This window comes from Danio aesculapii, chromosome 4 (assembly GCF_903798145.1).
Source record: "Danio aesculapii chromosome 4, fDanAes4.1, whole genome shotgun sequence".
NCBI lineage: Eukaryota > Metazoa > Chordata > Actinopteri > Cypriniformes > Danionidae > Danio > Danio aesculapii.
The window spans coordinates 45,493,733-45,517,849 of record NC_079438.1 but is presented as its reverse complement, the minus strand read 5'-3'; the positions used below and the strand labels follow the sequence as shown (position 1 = coordinate 45,517,849).

The 24,117-nt window shown below is 34.9% G+C and overlaps 1 protein-coding gene across 1 annotated transcript in view; it reads left to right on the top strand.

The window, feature by feature from the left end:
- The window catches only part of pdzrn4 (PDZ domain containing ring finger 4), a 52,093-nt gene extending 30,308 nt beyond the window's left edge, over positions 1 to 21,785 (top strand). Inside the window, exons 2-8 of the mRNA XM_056455084.1 lie at positions 5,103 to 5,347; positions 7,732 to 7,834; positions 13,766 to 13,864; positions 15,884 to 15,946; positions 17,736 to 17,837; positions 19,243 to 19,359; positions 19,443 to 21,785. Of these exons, the coding sequence (XP_056311059.1) occupies positions 5,103 to 5,347; positions 7,732 to 7,834; positions 13,766 to 13,864; positions 15,884 to 15,946; positions 17,736 to 17,837; positions 19,243 to 19,359; positions 19,443 to 21,011 (2,298 nt within the window). The 3' untranslated portion in view covers positions 21,012 to 21,785. The remainder of the gene's footprint in view (positions 1 to 5,102; positions 5,348 to 7,731; positions 7,835 to 13,765; positions 13,865 to 15,883; positions 15,947 to 17,735; positions 17,838 to 19,242; positions 19,360 to 19,442) is intronic.
- The last annotated feature ends 2,332 nt before the right edge of the window (positions 21,786 to 24,117 follow it).

Below are 24,117 nucleotides of genomic sequence, written 5' to 3'. Positions count from 1 at the left end.
TAGAATTTCTTTCTTTTCACCACTCATGAACATAGTTTGAATTTTATGGCGCAAGGTTACCATCGAAATGTAAATGGCATGCCGTTTATTGGTGTCACGATTCAAGTTAGTCCACAATGCCGCACATGCGCATAGGTTGAAACGTCCTTTTATTCTTATTCATTTTTCTGTGAAAATATACAATAAAAAGGTCACTTTAATTTTATTTTCAATAGGAAACTGATTTTTAGTGACAGTTTAATTTTTTTTATGGAAGGGAGACAGCTGGAGAGCCACATATATTTGGTCAAAGAGTCACATGTGGCTCCCGAGCCATAGGTTCCCTATCCCTGAAATAGAGTATGTTATACTTGGCAACTTAAGTCTTTCAGTATTCCTAAATGACTGAAGTGTAGTTTTTTTTTCATTGGATTTTCATTATTAAGCTTCTTTTTCTACCTAAAGTCAGTTTCCCAAACAACATGTGCCACTTTATATAGTATGTTGACGTAATGCAGTTTGTGTGTTTGCCTCTAGCTGTTGCCATTTCCATCATTTGGTCGCATTGGCCAAGAGGTTCTCGTCCAATTCTTATCTCCTATGCCACATGTGTTTAAACACACACTCACACACACATGCAGTCTTATCACATCTTCGTGCTTATCTCACCTGCACCAAATCATTCAGCTTGCAGAAAATAAGCAAGCCTATAGATATGTGTCACCCGAAGAGAAATGACCCAAATATGACAACACACACACATACACACACTTGTACCCTCCACCAGGGCCGCAAGTGTGATTGTGTTCTCCACTTCAGCATTCAGATGTACATGCAGTCCTCTTGAGGCAGCGCTGCTATTATAAGTCTGAAATCAATATGACGTGTGTGAGGTGACGGCGCTACAGACCTTGTTATCAAACCCAGGTGGCATCTGACCTTTTATGAGTCGTGTATTGAGGTGAAATGTGGAGGTGGGTTTGTCGGTGCGTGGCCGCCACGTTTCATTGACGTTAATGACCTTTAAATTCATATCGCTGCGGATCAACGTGAACTTCAGAGTTTCTTCAACCTGCTGATCTTTCAGACAAGATCTAAATCTATAGAAATCAATGGGCTGTTTTTCTTTGTCCATTGGTGGCGTTTCATTGAGTACGTGATTTTTAAACACTTTCCTAAGAAGTTAGTTAGTGTAGGAAGTAAACAGCTTAGATAATCATACACAGCAGAGTTATTAACTGCTGAAATGCATATATTTTACTGGTTGTTAAGATGCAACGATGTTGATATTGTGGTTCATACAAGTTAGTCAAAAAGTATTTTCATATAATGTGTACTTGTTTAGTTTACTTGTTAATGTTTAGTATGCATTGTTAAAAGATATTAACATGTTTTTATTAATATTTTGATTAAATATTATGTATTTATATTAATTATTATTGGTATGTTAAAATATTATTAAATATTGTTAGATATTAAAATAACATTCTAGCTCTTAAATTCAATCTTTAAAAATGTAATATAATTTCTTTATATTTTATATATTTTCTTTTTGTTTTATTTTGTTAGTGTTATTGAATACAATTTTATTTTAAAGCAATGCATTGCATTTTGATTCCATAATGTGATTTTATTATTATTACTACTGTATTGTATTACTGTTTTAATATGGGACTTATTCTTTTACTAATAATTACATTTAATTATGCTTTAGAATGTATTACTACTCATCATACTTCTGTATTAGAAAAATATTTTTTTAAATTATTAAAATAAACTCAATTTTATTTATTTTTTCATACCTTTTCATATTTTAAGGTTTTTATTTTTGTCTATTTTTCAATTTTCCAAAAATAATAAAAAGCAAAAAGATATATAATTTTATAGTAATAAAGTTTTATAATTATATAGTATTTATTTATGTATTATTTATATAGATGCTACCGTTGTACCGTGTGATGCTGAAGAAGATTTTTTTATTTTCAGATTTCTCGTGAGAAAAATAAAAAATAGATAAGGAACACTTTTTAATTTATGTATAATTAGATCATTTTTATTTTAGTTTGATTTATGCACTTTCCTAAACCTGTCTTCATCCATCACAATGTTTTTAGTGGGTGTAAGAATATGTTTTTATTATTATTATTATTATTATTATTATTATTATTATTATTATTATTATTATTCCCCAAACATATTGTCTTGTTTTTAAACACACATAACTCTCTTCAAGCAGACAGCAGGTGGAGCGTCTCCATCTCTCTGTGCATATTTAGACTTTTCCCTAGTTACTTCTGGATTAATTGGTCCGTCTGGCTGATCTCCTGCTCTTCGGTCTTTCTGTAAGGACTTGATGAATGTCTGAGAGCAAAGGTCTTTGTTGCGTTGCGTTGGATGTTGAGGTCGTTCTGCAGGTTTACTTGACAGCCTGAGGCGCTAAATGCTAAGCGCTAACCTGAAACAAAGAGAATACAGTAGATGGAGAAGGTCTGAAGGCCAGTCTTTGTTGTTGACTTTTAGAGGCTCTGTGAAACAAAAATAAGGAAGCTTCTGGAAGTTGTGTATAATTAGGTTGGATTCACAGGATCCACACAGCTGAAGGAAAACAGATTTGATGGTGTGACCTTGTTTGTTAAAGCATTAGTAGTAGAGTGTACAGGAAGTTCTCCTTTATATTCAGTTATGCTTTGTATGGTGTCACTTTGAGATTGTTTAACTATATATTCATTGCATTGCATTGTTGTAATGATAGTGGGTGACAACGAGGGTCAGATCCAAACGCATGCAGCTTTTATTAAGAGTAGTGAGGCAGGCAGGGTTCAATACAGGAGCAGATAGTAGCATAAAGATAATCCAAAAGATTAGTTGGTGTAACAGGCGAAAGGGTCAAGGCAGGAAGCTAACATCAACATATAAACAAAACAAAGGGTCAGAACACATCTAGGCAAGGCAGTGAAAACATTTAGAAATCGCATGGTGGTGATGACAGACCCCCTCATGATTGTAAAGCGCTTTATATGGCCATACACGATAAATGCGCTATATAAATACTTACTATTACAGTAACAAGACTCAGCAATGGATGTGTTTGTGAATTGTCTCTATACAGTCCATGTAATCAGTGGTGATGAACTGCAGCTGTACGTGTAATCAGGGGGTAAGCTGAAACTGGTGTTTGACTGCAAGACATAATAGGATTTGTAGTTCGGTAGAATGACAAGGAGTGTACTCCCACAATTATTATGATGATTATTATTATTATTATTATTAATATTATTTTTATTATACATTTTTATTTTACAGTTGGATTCTGACTGATTTTGCTGACCAAATAAATGTACAGTATGACATTCCTGTCATATAAATGTACTTGTTTATCACGCATATCTCCTTCTGATACACTCCTTTCTTACTTTCCATTGATTTTTTTGTTGGTTTTCTGTGTTTTTTGAACCAGTCAAAAAAAGTTTTCACACTTTGAAGTCCAATCAGAAAATATTTTGAGCAGCAGCATGTACTGCAGGCAACTGACCTGTCATTTCTATGTGAAGGTAAAGGGGTTTGTGTGTTCCCTCGGGTCTGAGCCTGTCCTAAATAACTGCTTGAAAGCCTGAGGACTCTGGGATTTATAACAAGCTCATTTAATTGGTGTGTCAGTGAACTGGTGGATGCGGGTGAGTGGATTCTGATGAGCCTTTGACAGCTTTCAGGTGCAGTGTGTCAGATGTCACTATCATTGCACACACATGCACAATTATGAAATACATAGATGAGAGCTATGAACACGGGCATGCTGGAACTTTACTAGAAATAATTATAATACTTTTTTGTTTGTTTTTAATGAAGTTTTGTTATTTTGTAATATATTTTTATTTTGAAATAAAAAATTTTATGTTTTGTATATTATTTTATAGTCATTAGGTACAGTATTATTTCATAATCCATTAGGTTAGATGCTACCGTTGTACCGTGTGACGCTGAAGATGATTTTTTTTTTTCAGATTTCTCATGAGTTATTTAGAGTTTCTTTTACAGCATCGATGTTGTAATGTAATTAAAATATTATCAGTTAAACAGTCTTTGGCATTCATTTAGTTGCTCAAGCCTAAAACGAGATGAAAAGCCATTTACACGCACATGTCTGTCAGGGTTAGAAGGCTAGCGCAGAAGCTCCATTGAATATACTGGGCTAAAATAAATGTTCATATTTTAAAGACATGGCGGGGAAATAATTTAATGCAGTGCTTCTTGTTAAACCTGAGACCCACTTTATATCGGATATCACTTAGCCAGTGGAGTTCGCTGATTTTTAAAGAAAACAGACCTTAAACTCGCCGATTTTGTAATAGCATACAGTTCACCGGAAGCGATTTACAGAGGTTACCGACAAATTAAAAGTCCTTCCGCATATGCCCCATCGATTTATTTGCTTATTTTGCATTTATTGTACAAATTTGTACATATACTTTTGGGTGAAAAATTATTCTTTTATTTCTTTCTAATCTTTATTGTAAATAAAGTCTGTTGTCTGTGTCAATCCATAGCAGCTAACGTCTCAGGGGAATTCAAAAAGATATTGGGTTGTCATAACTATGTTTAGCCCTTTTCATCCTCCGAACCACATGGGGCATAACAACTAGTTTAAGTATTTTATTCGTTTTAAAAATATTTTGCATTGTTATTATTTCACTTACCGTGATTTGTTGATTTATTTATGTATTCATTTTATTGCATTGCATACATATTATAGGGTTATTTGATTAGAAATATTTTCTTTTTTATTTAATACATTTTTATTTTATTTATATTTCAGGTATGCTTTCATGTAAAAGTCTCTTCTTGAAATATTTAAAAAACGTTTTTGTAGTCTTTTTAAAAAGGGGAAATAAGCAATTTAATAGTTTTATATTATACATTGCTTATATTTGACTTGAAATTTTATTTTATTTTTACAAAACATTTTTTAATGTTTAGAAGTTTTCTTTTTTATTTCATTGTAAATCTTTCACTCATCTAAATTAAAACTTGATTGATTGATTGATTGATTGATTGATTGATTGATTGATTGATTGATTGATTGATTGATTGATTGATTGATTGATTGATTGATTATCTTTCTTCAGGTGAATGGTCGTGAGTTCTCGAAGTCTGGTCATGATGGGACGGTAGAGGCCCTGCGGAAGGAGCCGATCGTGGTGCAGGTTTTGAAACGTGGCCCATCGTCTGTTACCCAGAGCCTGCAGGAGGTTTGTGTGGTGGACGTTTGCACTCAGACCGACATCACCTTTGAGCACATCATGGCTCTGGCCAAAATGAGACCCTCGACTCCACCGGTGCCAGACATCTGTCCATTCCTGCTGTCCGACAGGTACATCAACAGCCTGCTGGCACCGTTCAGTCCATCTGGACTTCATTACATCATAGCTGATTATTAGATTTAGACCTGATCCATTTACTGTAAAGTTTATTGTACAATCTTTAACATTAATATGTAATATATTTATTTAGATACGTTTATATTTGGTATTTAGTTGTTTGAATATCGTAATGCATAAAAATAAACATTAAAATTATTTTGTAAAATTCCATATTACAAAAAAACTCAGTATAATGTAATTGGCGATGTGGTGGCATAGTAGGTAGTGCTGTCGCCTCACAGCAAGAAGGTCGCTGGTTCGAGCCTCGGCTGGGTCAGGTTGCCGTTTCTGTGTGGAGTTTACATGTTCTCCCCCCGTTTGCGTTTTATATTTATACAGTATGATATAGTCCTTTATTTAATAGAATATATAATAGAATGTATAATAGTACAGTTTACATACAGTTTACAGAAATTTTAAGTAATTATTTTTTTATAATATTAGAGTTTTATACAATTTAAACAGAATTTACATGTTTTTATCTTTTATTTTATTTTAATGTTCATTTGACTTAAATTAATAATCAATGTTTATTTATATTTTTTATTTAGTATTCAGCACTTTAAATACTCAATAAAACATATAAAATACATAATATAATAGTTTTATAGTAGAACGTTTCTATGTATAAATAAATATTTTATATATAAATTGTTTATTTGTTTATATTTGTCATTTAATTATTATTCATTATTAATAACTTATATTAATATTAATAAATTATTTTAGACTGTAACACCTCCTTTTCCATTTATTTACTATAATGGCAATAAATTATCCATACTTTAAGTAATGACTTAATAGTACCTACATGTAGTTAATTATTATTACTCAGTATTTAAATGTTTAGTTACACCGTAAAAAGCACATCATAAAATAACGTATAACTTTTTCAGATGTATTATTTGTTTTGGAAATTTTATAGATATTAAAATTTTATAAATGATGAAATTTTAGAATTTTTTTAGACTAATTCTACCTTCTAAATGTCTTAACCCTCACAGTAAGCATACTAACACATGTGCCATCATCAGTGTGTGTGTGTTATTATCATGAATATCTTCATCAGCAGGCTTCAGTCGTTAAGCCCTGATCCTCCAGAAACCGGCCCACCGCTGTCATAAAAGTCACGCCAGAGTCTATGTGTAATTATTGTAGTGTCTTCCCTTATCCATTTCCAGTAATGAGCAGAACACAGGCTGATTAAAACCTAATGGAGCGCTAAAATATCAAACATGCTGGCGCAGAGCTTTCTCTCGCTGCTTTATACTCTTTTACGGCCTTTCAGCAGCTTCACTTTGTGTGTCTGGGGATGATCAGCCACCTCTGATTATTTACATACTCATGTGTGTGTGTGCGTGTTTTCTTTGCTAATCTGTTTGTAATGATAGTCAAAGTGCAGATACTGAGTGGAAATTTGATTCAACTAAAAGTACGAATTCTGGTCGAAAATATATCTGAAAGTAAAAAAAGTGCTAAATTGTGCTTAATTAAATCTTATTTATTCAAGAAAATCTTAATAGTATTTTAAAAAAATTAAATCGAGAGAGGAAATGGATTTTTTTTATACTGAGACATCCTCTAATGCAGTGTTTCTCAAGCTCAATCCTAGAGGACCACAAGCTCTGCACATTTTCCATATCTCCTTAACCAAACACACCTGATTTAGATCTTCAGCTCATTAGCAAAGACTGAAAGATCTGTAATGGGTGTGACAGACAAAGGACATCCAAAGCATGCAGTGTTGGTGGTCCTCTAGGAACGTGGTTGAGAAACACTGCTCTAATGCAAAGTAAAAAATAAATGGCACGAAGCATGTCTGAAAGCATTCTGTCTTTATTTTGAATGTGGAAGTAATGAGGTTTATGTTAGTTTACATTTTACTCAAGCACTATAAATCCAAAGAAACTGAGAATTTGCAAGCTGTTTCTTATTTTCTGTCATAACTCTATAATATGCTGAAACAATGCTGTGTAAAAACACATAACATTGATTCTTGCATGCAGCACACATATTTGATTCAGCATTTACCATAATTAATGCACATAAAGGAAAGATCATAAAAGTAGAAAATGTAAGCAGCATTTTTATTCAAATTAAACTGTAAGTAGTAAAATATTAGCATTGAGTGTGAATATGTGTTTTGCTAATGATCTAGGAGCAGTCATGATAGGTTTACGGTATTATTTACAACTGTGGGCATCCTCGGTCTACAGACATGTTCTGTTTTCTACTGTGAGTTAAGGATTGGTTTTGGAGAACCTGTGAATTTGAATTTGCAATAAAATCCGGGACATAAAGTGGCTTTTTTTTACTGTGTTTTTCTTCTACCCAGCTGTCATTCCATTCAGACTATGGAGCATGAATATTTCGATTGTCCAGAATATGTGGCCAGCACTCAGGCAGATGTGGACAGAGCAGTTGAGTTTGAGTGTGAGGTAGGTAAACACTTCTGTATTTCTTTAAAATCATTTCTTAAAGCTTTCTAAAATATTTAAAATAGTGGTCTATAGAGACCTGTTGTTAACATTATTATTAGATGACTGGAGACAAACATAAAAATAAAGGTTCCTAAAGAGTTGTTGCTGTTGCTGTTACTGTTGCTGTTACTGTTGCTGTTGCTGTTGCTGTTACTGTTGCTGTTGCTGTTGCTTTTGCTGTTGCTGCTGCTGCTGTTGTTGTTGTTGTTGTTGTTGTTGTTGTTGTTGTTGTTGTTGTTGTTGTTTTAAAGAGATGCCATAGAAAAAGCTTTATTGGTTCCCCTAAGAATGTACTCATAAAAGAACCACCTTTTTCTTAGTGTGCATAACTTTTGGTCACACTTTACAACAAGGCTTCATAAGTTAATGTTAGTTAATGTAATTGCAAACATGAAGTATGAGTGAACAATACTTATCTTAGTTTAACATTTCCTAATGCATTATTAAAATCTAAAATAGTACTGCACTGTGAGTTTTTATTAACTAGGCAAGGCAAGGTGAGCTTATGTAGCACATTTCATACACAGTAGCAATTCAAAGTGCTTTACATAAACAGGAATAAAAGTATAAGAAAATAAAAACATATAATAAAAGTAATTAAATACAGACAAAAACAGATTAAAATGTGTTAAAACAGGTTACAAAAGAATGGAAAAAAAGAAAGACATAATAGTATGATCTGTCGGGCGTAGCACAGTGCTCATTCAGTAAAAGACACAACTAAACATGTGTTTTAATGTTGATTTGAACTAACATTGAACTAACTTTGTTATCCATTAACAAACATGAATAAATAATGTTATAAATGTATTTTTCATTGTTTTTCCTGTTACTGAATACATTAACTACACTAACTACTACAACCTTATTGCTGAACCTTTTTTCCACTATAAAGAAGCTTCTGTGGAAACCTTTATTTTCGGAGTGCAATTTACACCAAATTTTTTTGTATATTGCTATAGTGTGATTAAATAAATCACTTATAAATACTGTTAAATACTGTTAATGCATTCTTTTAAAGTGCAACAGAAAAAAGTTTTGTATTCCCACCATAACTGTGACATTTGACAGAACTTGTAAGTGTTATTTTGCACTGTAAAGAAATGTCTAACAGCTTGTGTGAATATTTTTTTAGAAGGTGGCTGTACTTCATAATTCAGTTTACGTTTATCTGTTGCATTATGGGACTTCTGACTTTTTAAATGTTTTTTGTACATTTAATTGTAATTATAAACAATATATGAATGTATTTAATGCAATTATTTTAGTTAGTTTTTTTCATTAATGTATTTTATTTATAAAAATTATTTATTAAATATGTAACATTAATGTTAATATTTATTAAATAGTTTACATAATAAAATACATGTAAAATTTTTTATTTTAGTCCTACCACAAACTTGATAGTTAAAAAATGAGTTATTTTAATAAATAGCTAATTTTCTTGCAGACTTTACATGCTTCTCAAATACAAGGGATAATAATGATATGATAAAATCAATCAGCAAGATGTTTGATAAAATACAAAAAACGTATTTTATTTTGACCATCATCAAAATCAATTTCTGGAAATGATTTTATCATTTATCAAAATGTATGAATTGTGCTTGCATGATTAAATTATTCTTTTTTTAATCTAAAATAAATTAATTGCATCTCCACATATAACTTAAAAGCTTGTATTATTTGATCTTTGTTTTCTTTTATGGTCAAAGTATACAATGAATAAATTAAATCTTCAGACTTCCTTCAAAAAGGCATTTTGCTGAATTTGTTGCAGATGGAGAACTCTCAAAAAAAAAGCTTTTATTATAAACAAGGGGAGCAGATTAGACTCCACTGAGGTGTAATTAGTTTTATTTTTGTAATTAATGTTCTGTCCTACTGGGTCTCACTTGCTCGTTTGGGTAAACAAATGCATGCGTGTTAATGAATCATTATTATGAATATTTGTCATGCTTGTTTGAAGGTGGATAAACAGCTTGTCACCAGATGTTTCATCAAAAGAGTGACATTTTGAGGTTTAATTCATTACGTATGATCTGTTATTGCGTTATGTTCAATCTGCTCTCAAAACGATAACTATATGGCTCTAAACAATATTATAAATAATATAATAAGTTGCTCCGGGTACGTTTTGTTGCACGTTTTAGATGACAAAGCCACTAGAGGGCACTGTCTACATTTTTGCGAATCTGATATTCATTTCTTGAGGTATGTTTTGTTGTACAATTCAGATACATGAAAAAATCCTTTATTTGTTGATAATATGTCCCTGTAAATATCATTAGTGTAAAAAGGGACAAATGTTGTTGACATCACACTGCCCACTAGTGTTCATTTAAGCTAGAAACTGCAGTTAAACATATGTCTAAGTTCTTTTTGCAGTTTCACACACACACAAAAAAATGTACGTAGGCTGAAGCATACATTTTTAATGGGCCCGTGTTGACAATAATACATCAAGGGAACGATAATAGGAACAGAAGTTCTGTAGTACATGTCTTAAAGCTTTCTAAAATAGTTAAATTGTGGTCCATATAAACCTGCTGATAACGTTATTATAAGGTGAACTGATAACAAATGGCCAGGTAAACACACTCTTAAAAATAATGGATCCTAAAGAGTTGTAGTTGTAGTTGTTGTTGTTGTTGTTGCTGTTGCTGTTGTTGTTTTAATGGGACAAAGAGGGAACTGTAATAGGAACAGAAGTTATGTAGTACATGTTACTATTTTAATTTTATTTTATTTCTTTTTACTAAAGTCTATATTTATTTATTTATTTATTTATTTATTTAGTGCTCAAAAAAGCATTCTTGTCGCTTCATAAAATGAAAAATCACATGGACTACTTCCTTTCTAGGCATTCAGAGTAAAAATGACCCAGGGACGTTACATTAAAAATAGATTCAAATGTGTTTTGAGGATCAAAAAAATAACGTTTATGCAGAAAGCAGCACTAATAATGTGAAAAACAATTCATGATAAGTCATGTGTGTAATCTGCTATCAACACAGGTGCAAAATGGATGATTTTATTTGATTTTTTTTGCTGCTAAATAATGGTTCAAAAAGCAAACTGACTATGACAAACTATAAATTTACTTCTGAAAATGGAGAAACTTCTACATCTGCATACAAAATACCAAAAATGTGCAATTTGAAATGCATTTTTTTCTGGTTCCTATCATAGTATACCCTGACAGTCATTTTATATTTTTTAAGCCGCTGGCACAAGCTGTTTGTAAATCTGGTTCTACATCTTTATGGTTATCATTATAGTTATCATCTATGTTATGATGAGCCAGACTTTACCCTACATTGCTTCACGCCTGGATGAGAATTTTCCATGCATAATAACTTCAATCTGTCCATCACCAGCAAAATCCTTCATATCAGTCCCAGAGGAAAGCACAATTTCACAGAAGCACTTTACCTCTCAGAATACGACACACATCCTGGATTAATATTGCGATCTATAAAATGATCACTCCCATTTTCCAGTTCCATCACTAGTTTAAGAAAGATTGTGTGGATTATTTTGCCGGGTCTGTTGATCCTCTTTGATGAGCATGCGGCCTGAACAATAGACTTGCAGAAAATATGAAGTATCGCTGAGCTTCTCCAGCAGATCAATATGAAGCCGTATTAAAGCCGCTGGTGATGAATTGCATCCATTGTGCGGACTGACAGTAACCCACATTCAGCTGAAATACGAGAAAGAGTTAGACTATTTATATCACACCACACACTACAAAAACTAAAATCTAAAGTCAAAATTTTTATTTCTGGTAAACATGTGTTGTTATTTTGCCATGAAAGATAAAAGACAACCTATTGCACACTAGATTATAAATCTTGATGGGTCTTTCCAAGTGTTTTTTTTTTTTATTTTACTAGAAAAAGCCAAGGCAATAAAGTGCAAGCTATTTTATTCAGAATTCAAAAACTAATTCAAATATCAAGAATCCTACATTTTAAACCAAACTTCTGCCATCATTTACTGACCATTCACTTGTTCCAAACCTGTTTGAGTTTCTTTCTTCTTTTGAATGCAAAAGAAGATATTTTGGAAAATCTAGCAGGCACCCATTGACCTCCATAGTATTTTTTAAAAGTAGATATAGATAATATAATTCTTCAAACTATTTTCTTTTGTTTTCAACAGAACAAAAATAGAAACTCATAAAGGTTTGAAGCCACATGAGGATGAGTAAATGATGAGGTGATTTTCATTTTGACTGAGCTGTCCCTTTAAGAAAGGATGACTTAATTAAGGCATATCATTTGCTTTGCACTATTTTCTGATCATCTGTGCTATTGTCCTTTTTTCATTTGTGGTCAACCTTGGACACACTTATTTTTAATTATTAAAATTGACACATTTTTGGTGATGATCTTTTAATAAAGCTCTTTAAAAAAACGGAATATTTCATAAGAATACCCTTATTGTGCAAGAATACCTAGGAGAAAACTCTCAAAAAAGCTCTATTTAATTACATTTAAACAATTACTGCATGCTTTTAAAAAGAAGTTTTAAGCATTTTACTCTTATTTTAATGAGATTTATATTAAAATTGCTTAAAATGCTCATTTTAAAAAAAAAATCATGGTTTTTAACATTTTTGTCTAGTTTTCAGTTGGAATGTATTATAGTACATTATACATATATTATAATTATTATTATTATTATTATAATAATAATATTATTATTATTATAATTTCTTTCCATTTACTTACACTCAAGTGGATCTAAACGTTTAATAATTTCTTTCTTCTGTTAACAACCAAACAAGATATACTAAAGAATTTTGTGGAGAAAAGAGAGCCCTTGACATCCATAGTAGGAACAAAAACACTATGGAAGTCAATGGCTGGCTTTTTTTGTAATATCTTCACTCAAAACTTTGAGGTTGTTTTTGATAATTGCTTTATATTGAATCCACTTAAATTCACAAAAACGAATGTTACCCAATTCCCAACACATTAATTGTGTGCAATGCTTTTTCTACAGTGTTCTTTTGTTTTCAACAATAAAAAAAGAAACTCAAACAGGATTGGAACAAGTGGTGGATGATTAAACTATGACAGAATATTCATTTTTGAAGTGTCCCTTGAAGTCAGTTTTGCTTTCCCCATTGGCTGATTATTTTTCTTGTTTTTAGCACATTATTATTAGTTTATAGCTTGATTATTTTTATTTTATTATTTTTTTCAGTGCAGAAGTGGCTGGTATCACATTTTGAAATGATTTGAAATGGTCATGGAAGAAAAGTGAAGAGCTCATTTAGTGGAAGTGGTAAATCTGGTTAATGTGTTGGGTGGAGTGGTTGACGTATGACGCTGGTCGACCGGTAAATGAGCCTTTCTGCTCGACTGAACTGAGGCCAGTGTTAGTGGCGTGTCGAGATCAGGCTAACCGCTCTTCTTTGACAGATGAATGTCTCTCAAATGAAGCCCTGTCACCTGCACCAGGCTTTAGTCGTGACATATAACCCTCGGCCTGTTTGATTGTATCATAATTCAGGGGGGGACATCTTTCTGTTGGACACATTTGATGCTCTTTGAACCGTTACTGGTCAGACTAATGTAAAGCTCAAACATTTAAGATGACTTTAGTGCCATGCTATCAGTGCTGGAGTTTAGAAGCTATCAGAGGCGGATTTTATCATTCATTTGAAGTAAAACTGCGCTTTGATGAACTGAAATCAGGTAATTGAGCAACTGTGAGATCAGCTGTCCTATAAACTAATGTTTTATTCATACCGGATGTTAAGTGCTCTTTAAAAAACAGTTAAGTGCATGGTTATGACGGGTTTAAATGGAATGAATGTATGGATAACTAGTGCATTTTTTAAATGTATCTGGTATGTTTGTGTGTGTGTTACAGGAGGTTGAGCTCTGTCGAATGAACAGCCAAGAAAAGCTGGGTTTGACTTTGTGTTACCGCACTGATGACGAGGAAGATACAGCAATCTTTGTTGGTCAGGTTGGTACTTTTATTTATTTATTTATTTATTTATTTATTTATTTAATTATTCATTCATTCATTTGTTTATTTTCTTGTTGTTTAATTTTATTTTGTTTTGTTTTGTTTTGTTTTATTTTTATTATTTTTATTTAATTTAATGTATTTATTTATTTATTTGCTTGTTTATTTATTTTAATATAATAAAAAAAGTTTTACATTATTATTTTATAAAATTTTAATTTTAAATTATTTATAATTTTTAATTAATTAATTAATTTATTTATTTATTTGCTTGTTTGTTTATTTTTATTCAATTTTATTTTATTGTATTAATTTGTTTTTTATATTATTTCATTGAATTTTTTTATTTAATTTAATTGTTTATTTTATTTATTTATTTAGTTTATTTGCTTGTTTGTTTATTTTATTTTATTTTTTTAAATTATTTTCTTATTTTATTTTTATTTTGTTTTTAATTTAATAACATTTTTTCATTTTATTTTTGTTTTTTATTTTATATATTTTTATTTATATATATTTTATTTATATATATATTTATTTATTTTATTTTAGTATTTATATATATTTTTTATTTTACATTTGTTTTATTTTTTATTTTCTTCATTTTTTTATTTATTTATTTTTTATGATTTTGTATTGTCATGTTATTTTCCTAATTTATTCTATTTTTGTTTACTTTACCTTTCGTTTATGTTTGCTTGTATAGGTTTCATTTTATTAGAATATTATTTCTGAAATTAATTTACAATTTACATGTCCAACATTTGGGGAAAAAGGGTTTCAAAACCACATTTTCTTTCATTGTAACATTATTCATTACTCACATTGTAACCACATTTTCTTTCACAGACCATGTGATGACTTTTTAGAATAGCTACCGACTCTATTTTGTGGTTTAGCTTGCAGAAGTTCAGTTTAATAAACAGCGATCTACTGAAAATGAACACTTTTAGAACAAAGAATGCTAATTAAGTGACCTGTGTATAATTCATCAACACATGTTAAAGTCACCTGCAAGATGTGACAGCGAACATCAGATTTGAAGCAGGCAATCAATTTAATCAGACCGAAACCCCTTTTAACATCAATTAAAAATGTTCTGAAAAGTAATTAAAAGATAAAAGCCGCGTTTGATCCATCCTAATTATTCCACATGACTATATTCCTTCACTAGAATTAAAAACTGTTCAATGTGGAAAACGTTCTTGTTTTCCAAAGTTCAAATGGCAGACGAAAGTCGACTGATCCAAGCATGAAGAGAGCAAGTCGAGTTTGGAAAATGATTCCGCATACAGACAGTGCTTTTTCAATGTTTTAATTGCTGATTTTAATTAGCAGGCAGTGGCACCCCTTCTGTCTCCCGTGGAGTGTAAAATGGCACTTTTTTCGCTCTCACCTTCTTCACTCACCAAAGGCTCAAAACAAGGGCTGCATTTCAACAGGGGGAGAATTTTTACCTCATTGTACAGACATTGCCTGTTCTTACACCATTCCTCGCCTAGAGATATGTAAATGTAGGAGCACCTGACATCAAACGCTGGCAACTGCTACTCCTTTTCGCATCATCTTCAGAAAATATATCTTAAACAACCTACAGAAATGTTCTATTAATACATGACTGTGGAGGAGGGGGGCGGGTGGGCGTATGTTATGCAAATATTAGCAACTAACAATGCATTTATGCGTATAATGTTAGTCAGTGTACTGCAAAGAATTCTATTAGTCTTTTACACATGTGTGTCTTATGTTCAAAAGTTATATATAAATAGAGAAAAAACATATTGTCACATCTTTATATATTCCATGCAGCATTCACTTGTGTGCATGTTAAATTGGTTTCTTTTTTATTAAATAGTCTGAAAGGAATGGATTTGTTCACGTTTTTGGACAGATATGCAAATGAATCTATTACAATAATGAATTCTTCTTGTGATAAGTCATGGAAATATTGCTAGTGTGTTGAGATGAATTATGACAATTTGCATACTGATGGCGTGTTTGTTGTACTGTTGATAGGTCGAACTCAACAGCATCGCTGCGAGGGACGGACGCATCAGAGAGGGAGACCGGATTTTACAGGTGAGATATACATTTAATTCTGTTTCACACAAACACATTAGTTCACTCATATTACCTAATATTCAAACAATGGAATTTTCTGCCATTATATGAATCCAGTGTTTGGCAAATTGAATCTTTTACATTATTTTTCTGATTTTTATTAAAAATAAATTAAACATTTATTCTAAAACCAGTCTAGAATAATAATAAATATCTGTGTATTTTTAAATATGGTGTGCAAATTAAATATACATGGTTGTTTTAACCCTGTGTTGGGTCAAATATGGACAAACGCAACCATTGAATAAAAAGTGTCATTTAAATTGAATTAAAACAACATTGGGGTTGTCCATTTTTGACGCATTGTTTGGTAAAAACAATGGATTGTATGTAGATATTTCCTTTACGCAATAAATTAACAATAAACACATCGAAATACATCAAATCAAAAATGTTGGTGCATCAAAAACAGTTGCAAAATATAAATGTATATGTGTGAATGATTTCCCAGTGTTGGGTTGCGGCAGGACATCCGCTGTGTAAAACATATGCTGGATAAGTTGCCGGTTCATTACACTGTGGCGACCCCTGATTAATAAAGGGACTGAGCCAAAAAGAAAATGAATAAATGAATGTGTGAATGACAGTGTATGAGTGTTTCCCAGTGATGGGTTGCAGCTGGAAGGGCATCTGCTGCATAAAACATATGCTGGATAAGTTGGCGGTTCATTTCGCTGTGGCAACTCCTGATTAATAAAGTGACTAAGCTGAAAAGAAAATGAATGAATGTGTGAATGACAGTGTATGGGTGTTTCTCAGTGATGGGTTGCAGCTGGAAGGGCATCCGCTACTTAAAACATATGCTGGATAAGTTGGCGGTTCATTCCGCTGTGGCAATCCCTGATTAATAAAGGGACTAAGCCAAAAAGAAAATGAATGAATGAATGTGTGAATGACAGTGTATGGGTGTCTCCCAGTGATGGGTTGCAGCTGAAAGGGCATCTGCTATGTAAAACATATGCTGGATAAATTGGTGGTTCATTCCACTGTGGCGACCCCTCATTAATAAAGCGACTAAGCCGAAAAGAAAAAGAATGAATGATAAATGTATTATTTCAAATGATTATTTTCTAAATGTTGTTGTATATAGGTGGTGTCTTATTTAAATCATAAAAAAATGAATGATAGTGTTATATAGTCACAGTTTTTTCTAATGCATAGGAGAAAAATAGGTAAAATTCAGCTTTAAAATTGCTCTGGTTCTGTAGAATGTACACCAAGACAGTGTGACATTCAGCAGAGACGGTAGGGTTAAAGGTTTGCAGAATTTATGAGCAAAAGACGATAAAGAGAGAGCGAGATACAAAGGACACAAGGCATCTGTGGATGTAACAGTGAGGGAGATGAATACAGTGGTTCAGTGCGCGTCTGTCTCACTCTCTCCACCCCTATTATCTTCTTTTGACAGTGCCATTACTCTATAGAAGAAAAGATGAACGGCACCTGTCAGAGGCTGCTTAATTGTGTGTCTGGGCGTGTACCGCCACAACGCTTTTTATAAATGCTGCGGCTCCTGCAGCCCAGTCGGCAGTCTTAGTAATCGATGCAAAGTCGCTCCTCCAGTAAATGCATAATTGACTGGAGGTTGTTATCTCGCAAGGGGGGCCTAGTTTTGGTGAGGGTGAGGAAATGCAATTTTGCTCCACTTCTGTCACTGATGAAGTGTGCTTCCGGTCTGAAAATCCTGACACTCTGTCATTATCTTTGTGTGTATGTAATTGTCTCACTGTGTCCATGTTTCCTCTAGATAAACGGTCGTGATGTGCAGAACAGGGAGGAAGCGGTTGCACTCCTTTCAAATGAAAATTCAAGATCCATAGTGTTACTTGTCACCAGACCTGAAGGACAGGTGAGACTAACATAGTCTTTTTGGCCGCCAATCACCATAGATACTGTAGAGTGGTGTCCCTGCAGGATTTAGCTCCAACTTGCCTTAACACACCTGCTTGGGTGTTTCAAGTATACCTAGTAACACCTTGATTAGCTTGTTCAGGTGTGTTTGATTAGGGTTGGAGCTAAAATCTGCAGGACACTGACCCTCCAGGAACAAGTTTGGTGACCCCTGCTGTAGAGCATAGGTCTCAAACTGGATTCCTGGAGGGCCACAGCTCTGCACAGTTTTGCTCAAACCCTAATCAAACACAGCTGATCCAACTAATCAAGGTGTTCAAAACTACTCAAGACTATTAAGCAGGTGTTAGTTGAAGGTAGTTGGAGCTAAACTATCCAGAACTGCGGCCCTCAAGGAATTGAGTTTGAGATCATTGGTGTAGAGCTACAATACAAATCTGAATGGGCCAAACCAGTGGAGTAGCATGAACGAAAGTCTGTGGCTCCCACCGATAGAATCTGTGTTGTGGTAAATGTGGTTCTGGATTCCCATCAGCAGAAATAACCTAGTGGTGAGGGGTGGTTTCAATTGCAGGATCATATGCTTCTGACACACTGTGTGCCCATTTACTATGGCACGAAGGCAAGTACTCCACTAGTGACAACATTGTGAAGTAAATGTACAAAAAACTGAACAAACTCAACTGAAAAAACGTAGGTACATTTAATGTTTTGAAGAGCATATAATGCATATAGACTACCAAAGTATAACGAGATATCTCTGATTCATTTTGTCTACAAAAATATCATAATTCACATATTTTTGAATGGATGCCAGAAGATGCTTTTTTAGGAATTATGGGCCCAATGCACAGGTTTGCACTCTGGACACCCCAGCCCCCTCAGGTCTCCCTTGCATTAAGGTTGTATTTAGTATCCTTCTGTAAAAATAATACTTCAGCCCCCTTTCACTGTGAGCTCCTTCTAGCCTCTGGGCCCTATGCACTCTGCTCCTCTTTCCCCTCCACTTACTATGCCCCTGGATAAAGCATCTGCGGGGCAGCCTTGGCCTAATAGTCAGTAGAACTTGTGACCCAAAGACCGCAGGTTCGATTTCTGGAACTGGCAGATTGTAGGTTTTGGGAGTGAATAACCAGCACTCTTACCATGTTCAATACCATGGCTGAGGTGGGTCCCTTGAACCCAAGGTGCCCCAGGCACCACAGCAGTGGCTGCGCACTGATTTGTGTGTGCAGTTGAATTGGTTGAATGCAGAGCACAAATAAAGAGGATGTCACCATACTTGGCCTCATGTCATGACCTTTCTGTAAATGCATTGTTAGGTTCGATTAAAATAAGCTCTGATGCTCTGTTGAGTTGTTCATTTGAATAAGAGTGAACCCTATTGGGCTTTTGTTTCTTAGATGGATGGAAACTGGCTTGACGAGGACCATCATGATTTCCTCGAGGAGCTGAAGATGGAGATTTTAGAGGAACAGAAAAAAGAGGGAATCCTTCAAACAGCAGGTTGCATGAAGCTTGTAAGTGCGATCATATTTGTCAAAGCTCAAACTCCTCATGTTCTGTCAGGCATTAAGCAATAGTGTCTGTTTGTGTTTTGCAGTCTACAAGGCATGAGGATGCAAGTACAGATACAGCAACATGCTCCTCCTCCATTCTTGAGAAAGACAGTGGTATTAAATGTAGCTTTGAGGACAGTTCTGAACATGAATTTCTGTCCTATCCCCGGACTCAAAAACAACTTCGGGACAGGTGGGAAGCAAGCTCGCAATTAGTTCCTATTGACACCAGGCAGGAGAAGAAGGGTCAGGAGAGCAGGTTGAGTGAAAATGGGGTGGAATGTGACCATTTTCAGCAACTTCTAGAGCTCAAGTGCCAGATCCGTAATGGTGGAGAATGCGGGTTAGTCTATAGGCGAAGCAGCACTATCGAGTGTAGCCTGACAGAGCAAGGTGGAAGTGGAGTAGCAAGGGAGTTGCACATGCTGAACGAAGAGCTGCGCAGCATTGAACGTGAGTGTCAGAGCATCATGCAAGCTCATCAGCTGCGCAGGAGCAAGCATGACTCACCTCGAATGGATAAGGAAAATCGTCTGCGACGTGGCAAGCTTGCAGATATTAATGAGCATCCTGAAAGACTACAAAGTGAGAAGCTCAGAGATAAAGACAGCTCTAGTGCCTACAATACAGCTGAAAGTTCCCGCTCAACTCCCCTGGGAACAGAAGGATCACCCGACCACTCGTTACAACGTCGAATTCACCTGACCAACCAGAGGAACCTTCGAAGTATGCAGAGTCCCTACAGTAGCCCCATCTTGTCCTTACCTAGCCAAAGTAGCTCTACTTGCAGCCGTGCCCATACCTACACCAGCACCACACCTCCCTTACAGACCCCCATCACTAGTCCTGGATCTCAAGGACCCAGTCAGGCCTTTTCCAGCAGTTTGGAGCAAAGTCCCAGCAACCCTTCGGAGTCAGACCCAGCACTTCCTGCTGATGACGAGCGCTGTGAGAAAGAAAGAAACAGGAATAGGTTAGCAGCCGCTCGACAATATCATTCGCCCTACCACACCAGCACTACAACAACCCAGCCTCCCAGCACACGCCACTACCAGAGTTATCTTCAGCTCCTACAACAACATTCCTCTTCTTCTCTGGAATACTCCCAGAGTCAGCTTAGCCTGCTCAGCCTCCGCGGACGGCCTGGACCTACGCAAGCTGGCAGACTTGAATGGAAGGTCAAAGTCCGGGCAGACGGAACCAGGTATGTAGCACGTCGTCCAGCGCGGGATCGTATCCTACGTGAACGAGCCTTACGAATCAGGGAGGAACGTAGTGGCGGGATGACTACGGATGATGATGCAGTCAGTGAGCTGAAGATGGGGCGATACTGGAGCAAAGAAGAACGCAAGCAGCAGCTAGCAAGGGCAAGGGAACAGCGACGCAGGAGGGAGTTCATGCAGAAGAGCCGACTTGAGTGCCTCAGGGAAACTATGGGGACGGCAAGCGGGGAGGTCAGCATCCTGGAGCTCAGCCATAAGAAGATGCTGAAGAAACGAAACAAGAAGATCCTTGACAACTGGATGACCATTCAAGAACTCATGAGTCATGGAGCACGAGCACCCGAGGGCACCAAAGTTCACAATGCCTTCCTTTCAGTCACTACAGTTTAGTGGAAACAGTGACCCTTGTACTTGTTTCATTCCAAGTGGCCATTTTATAAAGGTGAAGATGCAGATATTTTTCATGTTTTGTGGAACTAATACTTTGTGACAACTCATTTCAACTAAACTCAAGACTTCAAGAAATGTGAATGTGAACTCTTTTGATATATTTGCCTACCGTTGACACTACCGTTACAGACCTCGCTGTGTTTTCATACTAGAATGTATACGAAGCGGTTTTAATAGGATTTTACACACTACATTGGTGGTTTGAATGTAGTGTTTCTTTCCATGCATTTGTATTTTATAAATTGCAAGTTTTCATGCGATATAAAATACGGTACTTGAATTTCGGCTCTTGCTGCCATTACATGTTTTAAATCCGAAATGTAAATATCTGTACCTGTTCTTACAAAGACCTTCATGGATAAAGGTCTTCATTGCAGCTTAATGGGTTTACAAGAGTCATTTGACATGATGTTACCATTTGAATAGTATTGTATACAATACGTACAAGTTTTGTACTCTTCTGTATGAACATTATTTATTTTTTTGAGTCTAATAAGTTATTCCATCTTTCTAATGCCAAATGACCCAGTCTGTATCTCACTCAAGCGCTAAACATGGAGTTTCTACCACTCATTGTGCCTTGTACAGAGGCTCATTTTTCTACCACGGGTTGTGAAGAGACACCCTGAGTAATCTTGCTGTCATGGTTTTGGTCTCTTTTTGATGTGTAAGACAACTTTGTAGCCAAGTCTACGTGTTCTAGGTGTGCTACATGAGGGAAAAAAAGAATAATAAATTATTTACAAAACATAAAAAGGTTTATAATCCTTGCTCAAATAATGATTTTCTAGTTTTGTAAGGCAGACACGGGTATCGCAACTTTGATCGATTCATGTCTTGATTGACTGCTTGAACTAATTAAGCTCAAGATCAAGACCTGCACTGCAGAGATAAACTGTGATTATATCATTAGAGTCAGACAACATTGGCATTTGTCCGATTCGCATCTCACGAAAATACCACAGCTGTCATTGTTAAACTGACATCCTGTCAAACAGTAGCATTAAAATCAGATCAGTTTGATTGTAAGTGGATGAAACACTTTGCATAAAACAACTAGATGGTCGTCTTGCTTTCTTTCTAATACTGGTCTGTATTTCATGTTCAGAATTAGTATATTTGTTGATACAGAAGCAAATATTGAATTGAGATTTATACGGATTTTAAGTGGTATATAGTCAAGTATTTAGAAGTTATTATTTAGTTGTAATGATTCAATTCATGTTTATTTATATATCGATATTTCAATGTACATTGTGTCAAAGCAGCTTAACATAGAAGTTCTAGTAAATTGGCTGGAGAACACATCGATCGTGGAGAAACAGGTGTGAGTAGGTCACCAGCGGTTGTTCAGGCTGGGCTATGGGATCAATGCGAAGACTTGTCTGTCACTGTGGTCTGTCAGGATTCAGTCTCATGCTCTCCACTCCTCCATGACTGCCACAGCATCTGCTCAGGATACGGTCTGGTCCAGGATTATGGATACCTTGGCATCATTTCTTCACAGGTCTTGGATTGCATCAATGGTGCTGCATATTCTCTAGAGGCCTCAGAATGAGTATCCCCAAGTGGAAATAAAGAAAATAATTAGCGTAGCTGCTGTTCATAGTGTATTTAAACAAGAGATGCAAAAATGAAGTTAGTTCCATAAAAGAAAATAGTAGTTCCACAAAAAAACTAACAGAATGTCTGGTGCATTAATTAAGTCCTACAGGTGGTTTGTCAAGCCCACTCACCTGCATGGAGTACATTCATGCATCATACTGTTATGTGTTGCACCATGTGTATGCTTTACTATAAAAGATAAGGTCTTTAATCTAGTTTTGAACTAAGAGAGCGTGTCTGAGCCTCGGACATGATCAGAAAGGCTATTCCAGAGTTTAGGGGCCATAAATGAGAAGGCTCGACCTCCTTTAGTAGACTTTGCTATTCTGGGTACTACCAGAAACCCAGTTTAGAGAGTTTAGAGATTTTAAAGAGTGTGTTGTATTGTAATGATGTACATAGTTATACTTTTTTTTTTCTAGAAACTTACCCAACACTGGATTTCACGAGGTTCACTTTGTTTCACAATAAGCAAATTAGTCTTATTTTTTGCATAATCACCAAAAACCTGATGCATCTGTGCATAAATGTCTTTATTGTACATCTTTATGCTTGATTGTACAGTATGACAACAAATACAGGTTAAACTAATGATTTAACATTGTATATGATGGCGTAAAAAAACACCCTTTGGTATTATTTGGGTAATTTGTACAGACTATTCTTACACAGATGGTTCTGACTGGATGAAAGCTGCCCGCGGTTGTTAGGATGGTTTGTGTGTGATGGAGGTTGGAGGCTTTTTTGAAGTCTAATGTTTTTCATCTTTGCTATGAATGTGTGCTGCATGTAAAGACCTGTCTGCTTCTGTTTCAAAGTGATAACACTAGCACAGATCTCATGCGCGGATGCCTTAAACCTTCAATGCATTGAGTTTCTTGAACGCTGATTTCACAGAGACCCCTTTGAACACATCATTATTGTACCATCAGTGTCCAATAGTAAGACTAAGCACTCGGTATGAATAACCCGTATACTATTTTACCAAGTTGGCAGGTAAGTTAATTAGAAAATGCATTATTGTTCATATCAATACATATCTGTGTGACAAGAGTTTTGTTTTACAGGAGAGCTAACAAATTCATGCTGGTGGAGCTCAAGAATATGTTGAATATTTCATCATGTGGAGGTGTGTGTGGATCCCTCTTTTCATCATAAATCCTCTTCATTTTTATCTGTTTAATCATTAAATCCTTTCCATCTTTCCCATTTTTACAATGTGAAATCTCAGGTTTATGAAGTTTTCCTCATTACGAGCTGCAGAAATTTCTCCCGTCTCGCATTATGGCCCTGATGTGGATGGACTGAACGTGGAGAGAAGACGCTGTATTATGTATGCGTGCCAGTCGTTTACCTCGTTAAGGTTCTCTTTCACTTTTATTTATTCATAAACGCTCGTTATGACTGACAGAGCGGAGACTTGTGAAATGAGAGAAGAGAT